General features: G+C 41.0%; 1 protein-coding gene across 1 annotated transcript; it reads right to left on the bottom strand.

Moving 5' to 3' along the window:
* Window positions 1-220: 220 nt before the first annotated feature.
* On the bottom strand, window positions 221-8,821 carry tmem175 (transmembrane protein 175). The gene is made up of 10 exons (XM_022217361.2): window positions 8,501-8,821; window positions 7,891-7,929; window positions 6,038-6,135; window positions 5,909-5,960; window positions 4,816-4,851; window positions 4,647-4,730; window positions 3,211-3,375; window positions 2,545-2,623; window positions 2,296-2,431; window positions 221-1,755 (listed from the first exon to the last, which is right to left on the bottom strand). The coding sequence occupies exons 1-10, from the start codon at window positions 8,699-8,701 to the stop codon at window positions 1,083-1,085; spliced, it is 1,563 nt and encodes a 520-aa protein (XP_022073053.2). The 5' UTR covers window positions 8,702-8,821; the 3' UTR covers window positions 221-1,082.
* Window positions 8,822-9,129: the final 308 nt, after the last annotated feature.

Here is a 9,129-nt window from a genome sequence, read left to right as displayed (position 1 = left end):
CACAAGCATAATATTTAGTTAAATCCACTACAGGAGACACCTCATGTTCTCTGCAATTAGTTGGCAAAATGTATGCGCATAAATCGGTACTAGAATATGGAATATTGGCTAAAATCCAATGTCGTGCATCCCTACATTAAAAAGATGAATGTGCCTCAAGATTATTTAACAAACAACAGTGACCCCTACTGGAGAAACGTAATACAACTTTTCCCCCCCCCCCCCCCCACAAAGCTCTCCACTTAATCAGGACTACTTCTGTTTTATAAATGCAACTCCTGACTTTTCAAGAAAACCTGACGTCAGTATTTTGGAAACAAAATGTGAAACAGCCACTCATAATCCTTTACTAAGTTAGCATGTACAGTTTCAGGAGGGACTGACAGTCTTCCTTTAGTATTTAAATATGATGCAACACTGAAATGAATTGGAAAAGATGAGTACATTCCTGTAGCTATCACACACATATCTGACTGAAAACACTTTCAAATAGTGCAATTTCAAAGTTTATGGCCTTTTCTTACCAGTATAAAGTTTAAAGTGCCCAGACTTAAACCCTCGCCTGTTTGTGCTTGAGTTTCCCTGCAACACAATACTTCTGTCGTCGGCACTCATGCACAGCTTTTTGCAGCTAAATGTGTCCGAACGTGATTAGAGGGTTAAAAAAATACACGACTAAAGGCTGGATTAAACCCACAGCAGCTGGACGGACTGTATTTTGCACAAAAAGAGTGTTGAGAGGCTGATCTCAATGAAAGCCAGCAAAAAGTGATCAAACTAGAATTAGCTTGTTCTTCATGTTACTGTTTACAAAATGAAATGAATCGGTCGACTTTGGCTTTCAGTATCACTACAGCTTTCTTCACCTCTACAGGACCTAGACTTCTCCTTCCACATGGACGGTCACATCTAATCCCATTTGCACCAGTTCCCAATCGAGATGTTGAACTAAACAACAAACCGCCTCCGATTTTGTTCCTGATTTGAATCCCAACATTCTCTTGATGAGAGGTAAAACCTAAGCAGCAACTCTTATCTGTACCTTAATCTTCATTTTCTGTGGGGACTTCCCATTAAGCTAGCTAAGTAACTAAAGCGTTAAATGGCACTCTTGTTTCATCACCTTCCTCCTCTACCACCGTCCTCGGATCGGGCCTGTCCGGGCAGAAAATCAGCCTCAGCAACGCGAGTCCGATGCGCACTAAGATCCTCAACACCAGAAAAGCAAAAGGCACCGTGATCTCCATCAGGTGGAAAATTTGAGCGCTAAATTTACTCAAAATGCACGTGAGGAAGAACGTCCCCAAAGCTACGCAGGGGTACAGGGCTAGCTTAGCCAGCATGAACACGTGCTCGCGTCCGCCGTACCGTACGTAAGGATGCAGCGTCTCCTGCTCGTTGTAAAGCGCCACCACCCAGATGGCCAGCTGAAATATTCCCGCGAAGAAAATGATCACGCAGCTGATCTGGATGGCCTCCAGCTCGTTGCGGGAGTTGCGTGGGAACTCGTGCGTTAGCTGGTAGGCCAACGGCAAGCCTCCGACGAATGCCAGAGAGAAGGTGTTGAGGAGGCCCATGAAGCGCGTCGTCTTGGTGACGTGGAGGAAGAGCGAGTGATGGACGAACCAGAGGAGGCCGACGGTGGCGAAGGAGCCGAAGTAGGCGAGATACTCCGGGCCGTAGACCTGCAGCGCCGCGATCAAGCTGCCGCCGAACTGCTTCTGGACAACTGTCGGGTCGGGAACGTTGTCCTCACTGCGAGAAAGGAACCAGAGAAGTACTTCTTAACTTATTAACCACATTTAATCTGCGTAATCTGGATAAGGTAAGTATGGTTTTACTTTGCCGATATGTTTGGATTGCAGCAAGGTAAATATGTTTATTTTTGACCCAGCAAATTTTGTTTAACATAGTTATATTTTATTGTTATATTTTGTTTAATAAACCTATAAAAGAACCAGCATTCGAGATGGGTTATTTTTAGACACAGACACGTGTTTAAATCATTCCATCCCAGAAAATGTAGAGTTACAAGAGTCATTGGAAACTCAAGACTGTCAAGACATATGTGGTCTTTACAAATTATGTAAACTTTTGTTCACGAAAGTTAATCATGGCAGTCTTGAGTTTCCAATTACTCATATAACTCTTAATTTTATAATTGTAGAGTTGCTCAGACAGGCATCTTTGTCACAATTAGAAATTGTGCATTTTTGGTCCTTGTATAGATTCAAGTCTTCTGCAAATCCAACAAAATCTACTGGGTCAAAAACAGGTAAACAAAGTGGAACAAACCATATGTCCAGGATGAGGAGCGTTGCTACGATGGCATAAACTCCATCACTGAAAGCCTCCACCCGCTCTTTGCTGAGGGGTTCGTTGGGCAGGTAGGTGTAAAACAACATGGAGTCTGGAGTGTCCTCCACTTGACCTGATGCAGAGGATTTGATTCATGTTCAAATAAGACGATGCACAAATAAATAAAACGCATGCGGCCACAGCTGAGCAAATATTTGTCAAGTTCCTGTAAGATCTGGTGCTTACCGATGGCTTTGCTGCGACACCACTTCAAACACTGTGAGATGTAGGGCAGGAAGATGATGATGGCCAAGAGAACATAGGACTGGAGAGGGAAGTGAAAATGTGAAAACACCATTAGCTAACGCAATGTACAGAGCATTAGAACACAGGAGTGATGGTTGCTGGAAATGTTCCTCTGTACCCCTATGGAGATATTCCATTAAAAAACAGTCATTTCCAGTTAGAATAGTAATGTACCATATTATCAATATCTAGACTAGATTCTGAACTTTTGATTGGTCGGGATTTCGTCGTCTACCTGCAGATCTGTCCCCACGCAGCCAAAAACTGGTGGCCACCAAGAGATTCTCCATCATCCACACCTTTATAATTCAACACCTAAAAAGTCCTAAGTGAAGTAGTTGCTGACTTTTGAGGTGCTTTGATTTGTGCACTGCTGTGTACTTCTGTACACTACCTAAGGGTTAAGCAGCTTCAACAGTCTCTGGAAAGTTAATTTTTGGATTTCTTAGTCAAATAACTTGATTTTTGAGAGAATTGTGCCAAAATATCCTGATAGTACAGAGCTCCTAATCATGCAATCAACCATTAATGTTGAATTGTCTGTTGTTATTAAAGTTTTTAATAAAACAGTTATTAAACAACAGTGAGAAAAACAGTGCCACCAACCAGCTGGAAGAAGATGAAGGAGACGATGCTGGCAAAGAAGCACATGATGGGAACCCTCATGATGACTTGGAGGATGTGGTGTTTGTAGTAGTTCTGGTTCTCTGAGATCTGGATCTGTTCATTGAGCAGGAAGGGCCGACTGAAGGCATACAACACGATCAGCGACTAAAGGAACAGAAAAAATGGATTATAATGTTTAAAAAGGTACAGAAGGACATCAAATGTGACCAAACTGCAGATACACTGATCAGGCATGGCATCATGACCACCTGCCTAATATTGTGTTGGTCCCACTGTTCCTGACCCATCTAATGGACTCCACTAGAACCCTGAAGGTGTTCTGTGGTATCTGGTCCCTAAAGATCCTTTAAGTCCTGGAAGTTGTGAGGTGAGGCCTCCATGCATCCGACTTGTTTGTCTAGCACATCCCACAGATGCTCCATTGGATTGAGATCTGGTGAATCTGGAAGCCAAGTCAACACCTCAAACTGGTAGTTGTGCTCCTCAAACCACTCCTTAATTTTTACTTAGTGGCGGAAAGAGGCCATCAGGGAATACCGTTTCCATGAAAGGGTGTTCGTGATCTGCAACAATGCTTAGGTAGTTGGTACGTGTCAAAGTAACGTCCACGTGGATGGCAGGACCCAAGGTTTCCCAGAAGAACATTGTCCAAAGCATCACACTGCCTCCGTCAGCTGGCCTTCTTCCCATCGTGCATCCTGGTGTCACGTGTTCCCCTTGTAAACGACGCACTCGTCCATCCATGTGAATTTTTAGTTCACAAAGTGTGGAGTCGCTTTTGAGAAAGTTTTAGTAATTTTGGATGAGTATGGGATCATTTTTAGAATGTTTTAGTAATTCTGGGTGATTCCAGTCATTTTCAGAAGGTCTTAGTCATTTTGGACAGGTCTGGAGTCATTTCTGAGAAAGTTTTAGTCATTTTGATGAGTCTGGAGTCACTCTGGAGAAGGTTTTTGTCATTTTGGACGACCCTGCAGTCAGTTTTTAGAAGGTTTTCTTTCATTTTGGACAACTAAATTATTTTAGACCAGATCTTTCTATCAGAACCAGTATCAACTTCTTCATCACCTTGAGGAACAGTTGGATCAGACCACAAAGTCAGCTTTCCTCCCCACGCGCAGTCTTGGCCGTCCGTGACCCTGTCAACAGTTCACCACTGTTTCTTCTTCCACTTTTGATAGATCCTGAGCACTGCAGACCAGGAACAGCCCACAAGAGCTGCCGTTCTGGAGATGCTCTGACCCACTTGAACATTTTTCTTGCTTCTAACATGAACTTTGAGGACAAATTGTTCACTTGCTGCCTGATATATCCAACCCACTACCAGATAATCAGTGTTGTTCACTTCACCTGTTAGTGATAAGAATGTTCTGCCTGATCAGTCAATGTAGGAATAAAACTTCTCACTGTCTCACCTGAATGACGCCGATCACCATCACACAACCACAAAACAGTAAAATCCCCAGGACGTTGTCAGTGAAGGTCGCCATTAAAGAAAACTGTGAAGAAAAGCACGTTTTAAATGAGGTCAGTAAACTAAAGCTTTATCAATGTGGGTTTACTGCTGCAGTGGTTCATACTCACCGTGTACGGCAGGAAGGTTATCAGCATCATGCAGGCCTGAAATAGAACCGAAAGCAGAACTTCACATTAGAGAGAAGGAAACGTTCATTCAAGAGTGAAATATACAAACACAAGCAGCGCAGAAAGGCACTTTTCTCTGGTTAGCATCATACGTAGACTGGTTTATACGACAAATATCCATGTGCAGGTCTCATAAATCCAGCTTTAAGTCTTTTAACAGCTTTTGTAATGCGAACTGAGAAGTTTATACGGCATATGTTCATGTCCACTTTTGAGGTTGCAGTCATTTTTTAGAAGGTTTTTGACATTTTGGACAACTCTGGAGTCACTTTGTACTTGGGTTTTAGTCATTTTGGGTGAGTCTGGAGTCACTTTTGAGAAAGTTGTAGTCATTTTGGACGAGTCTGCAGTCATTTTTTAGAAGGTTTTCTCCATTTTGGATGACTCTGGAGACACTTTTGAGAAGATTGTAGGCAACTGTTTAACCAAATCAGGCACAAAATGACAAAATAAACAGTAAAACAAGCATCTAAATGTGTATTTTTTGTAGTCTTCCATTTAAAATATACATACATTTACACAGACACAAGGTACAAGCATGTTTATGAAACGTACTTCAGTAAAAAACTAATATCTTTGTATGAAAATAGTAATGAAGGTAAAATTAAAAATAACATTTCGAATCATTAAATTATTGGCGGCATTTCTGTTTGACCCTAATGTTTGTGCGATGACAATATATATTTAAAGATATCTAGGAAACGTCAGCTTGAATTTGAGCTAAAATTTCAGCGCGCAAAAAGACAATGGGCAATTTCTTATTGTTTTAATACCTCAAAGAATACTTGATATACCAATCTAAACTTTTAAAGATATGATTTTAAACATCAGCAGTTTGTTTTTAAAGTTTCAAGCAAAGCGGAGATGGTCGAGCAGAAGGAAACTGGTTGTTTCAGATTAAGACTTCATATTAGCAGAAACTCAATTTATGGGTTAATATTTGCGATCAAGTTCATGAACCGTACAAGATATTTAAAGTTTTCTTGGATACAGACTTTAATTAACACAATATAAAAACTGATTCTGTACTTACGAGGTTCAGCAGAGCGAGACAGTCATCGATACGCACAATCACCTGAAATAATCTGAAATGAAGCAATAAGAATCTGCAGTAACAACAACATACATCATTCATACTATTAATAATGATAACGATAATCACCTGATATGAGCGGCCCAGGCAACACTCACAATGAGGAACGTCATCAAGTAAACCGCGATCTTTGCAGTGAGCAGAAGCTGAACGCTTTGCCTCAACTCCTGAAGGGAAAATACGTTTTAGAGTGACAGTCAAATTATCAGCATCACAAAAACACATTACACACGTGGACAAAATTGTTGGTACCCCTCAGTTAAAGAAGGAAAAACCCACAATTCTCACTGAAATCACTTGAAACTCACAAAAGTAACAATAAATAAAAATTTATTGAAAATTAAATAATCAAAATCAGCCATCACTTTTGAATTGTTGATTAACATAATTATTTAAAAAAACAAACTAATGAAATAGGGCTGGACAAAAATGATGGTACCCATAACTTAATATTTTGTTGCACAACCTTTTGAGGCAATCACTGCAATTAAACGATTTCTGTATTTGTCAATGAGCATTCTGCAGCTGTCAACAGGTATTTTGGCCCACTCCTCATGAGCAAACAGCTCCAGTTGTCTCAGGTTTGATGGGTGTCTTCTCCAAATGGCATGTTTCAGCTCCTTCCACATATGTTCAATGGGATTCAGATCTGGGCTCATAGAAGGCCACTTTAGAATAGTCCAACGCTTTTCTCTCAGCCATTCTTGGGTGTTTTTGGCTGTGTGTTTTGGATCGTTGTCCTGTTGGAAGACCCATGACCTGCGACTGAGACCAAGCTTTCTGACACTAGGCAGCACATTTCTCTCCAGAATGCCTTAATAGTCTTCAGATTTCATCGTACCTTGCACACTTTCAAGACACCCTGTGCCAGATGCAGCAAAGCAGCCCCAAAACATTACTGAGCCTCCTCCATGTTTCACCGTAGGGACAGTGTTCTTTTCTTCGTATGCTTGGTTTTTGAGTCTATGAACATAGAGTTGATGTGCCTTACCAAAAAGCTCCAGTTTGGTCTCATCTGTCCAAAGGACATTCTCCCAGAAGCTTTGTGGCTTGTCAACATGCATTTTTGCAAATTCCAGTCTGGCTTTTTTATGAGTTTTTTTCAGCAGTGGTATCCTCCTTGGTCGTCTCCCATGAAGTCCACTTTGGCTCAAACAACGACGAATGGTGCGATCTGACACTGATGTACCTTGGCCTTGGAGTTCACCTTTAATTTCTTTGGAGGTTGCTCTGGGCTCTTTGGATACAATTCCAACGATCCGTCTCTTCAATTTGTCATCAATTTTCCTCTTGCGGCCACGTCCAGGGAGGTTGGCTACTGTCCCGTGGGTCTTGAACTTCTGAATAATATGAGCCACTGTTGTCACAGGAACTTCAAGCTGTTTAGAGATGGTCTTATAGCCTTTACCTTTAAGATGTTTGTCTATCATTTTTTTTCGGATGTCCTGGGACAATTCTCTCCTTCGCTTTCTGTTGTCCATGTTCAGTGTGGTACACACCTTTTCACCAAACAGCAGGGTGACTACTTGTCTCCCTTTAAATAGGCAGACTGACTGATTATGAGTTTGGAAACACCTGTGATGTCAATTAAATGACACACCTGAGTTAATCATGTCACTCTGGTCAAATAGTTTTCAATCTTTTATAGAGGTACCATCATTTTTGTCCAGGCCTGTTTCATTAGTTTGTTTTTTTAAATAATTATGTTAATCAACAATTCAAAAGTGATGGCTGTTTTTGATTATTTAATTTTCAATTAATTTTTATTTATTGTTACTTTTGTGAGTTTCAAGTGATTTCAGTGAGAATTGTGGGTTTTTCCTTCTTTAACTGAGGGGTACCAACAATTTTGTCCACGTGTGTAGGTAATATTCACGTAGTTTTACTGACGTCTGTTCAGGTTTTTAGACGGAAAACTGTACCTCGTTATCCTCCACTTTGGTGTGAGCAACGGGTAAAATCTGTAAACAAAAAAATATATATAGTCAAATATCAAGTCATTTGGTGATCTGAAACTGTTTTATAAAAAAAAATACATATAATTTATGGAATCATCAGCATCCCAATTATTACATAAAAGTCATGTATCCACAAAAATAAACAATGATCCTGCCACCACCGTGCTTCAAAGTGGGAATGATGTCTTTGTAACATTGTAACATTAAGTAATAATAATAAAATAACATAAATTTTAAATTCTTGTAAAATAAATAAAAAAAATGAAAAATGCCTCATACAACGTTGAAAAGTTAAAAAAAAATTCAAGAAAGGTTAAAAATTTGCGTAGACACTGTTTATTTATATATTTTACCAGTTAATATCTTGACGTCCTGCTGGCTTTGTTCGCATTTTATCTACGTAGTCTGGTTATAAATTAGATTTTTGATAAGACAACTGGCCTATAAATAATGTTTATTATAATATTATGGCACTACTGGTGGCTCTACCCTGATCCTTCCTCGCCGCTCCTGCAGCCTGACTCATGCTGGTCCACGCTGATGCTATAATTCGGGTTTCTTGCTGAATTCTCACCATGACGGTGGCGATGATGGAGATGAGGGCGTCGCTGTAGGCCAGCAGTCTGTGGGAGGACTGGGTGCCGCTGTGGGCCTCCCGGTCGGACGGATCGACGGACTCCAGCAGGAAGGAGGAGGACGCTGCGTGGCTGCGGCCGCTCTTCTTCTCCATCTCCTCCTCGACGTGGTGCTCGATGATGTCGTCGTTGTCCCCCATGTCGGAGGAAGCTACAGGACCGCAGACGGAACCATGGAGGTGGCAGGACGAAGTCTGCAGGCGGCCGACTGACAGCTGACGGAGGGCGGGGCTAGAGAGTGCAGAGGCCCGCTGCTTCCTGCTTCCACCGGAGATCGTTTATTCGACAGGAGGAGCCGCTCGGTGGGTAAAAAAAACTGATACAGATTTATGGGTCGATTATTTACCAGGCAAATTTATTTTTCAAAAAAGAAAATTTATATCCTTCGTTTTTTATTCTGTAGAAATAATTATTTTCTTTTTTATTTTGATTGGCGTAATTTTATTAGGTTAATTTATGACAATCTTTTTTTTAAAATTTGACTGATGTAATTTTGATTATGGCCTTTGTTTTACTCCTTTAACCTCACTCAGACTGGTCGAGGGAGACAGCCGACCTCTCTGTGCCC

This window comes from Acanthochromis polyacanthus, chromosome 7 (genome assembly GCF_021347895.1).
Source record: "Acanthochromis polyacanthus isolate Apoly-LR-REF ecotype Palm Island chromosome 7, KAUST_Apoly_ChrSc, whole genome shotgun sequence".
NCBI classification, from domain to species: domain Eukaryota; kingdom Metazoa; phylum Chordata; class Actinopteri; family Pomacentridae; genus Acanthochromis; species Acanthochromis polyacanthus.
This window is presented reverse-complemented; position numbering and strand designations above follow the sequence as displayed.

Coding starts and splice junctions, on each gene's coding strand:
- tmem175 (XM_022217361.2), bottom strand. CDS start 8,701: ATGGGGGACAACGACGACATCATCGAGCACCACGTCGAGGAGGAGATG. Junction 4,852..5,908: donor GTCTCGCTCTGCTGAACCTC/GTAAGTACAGAA, acceptor GTTCTATTTCAG/GCCTGCATGATGCTGATAAC. Junction 1,756..2,295: donor CTCCTCATCCTGGACATATG/GTTTGTTCCACT, acceptor CCTTTCTCGCAG/TGAGGACAACGTTCCCGACC.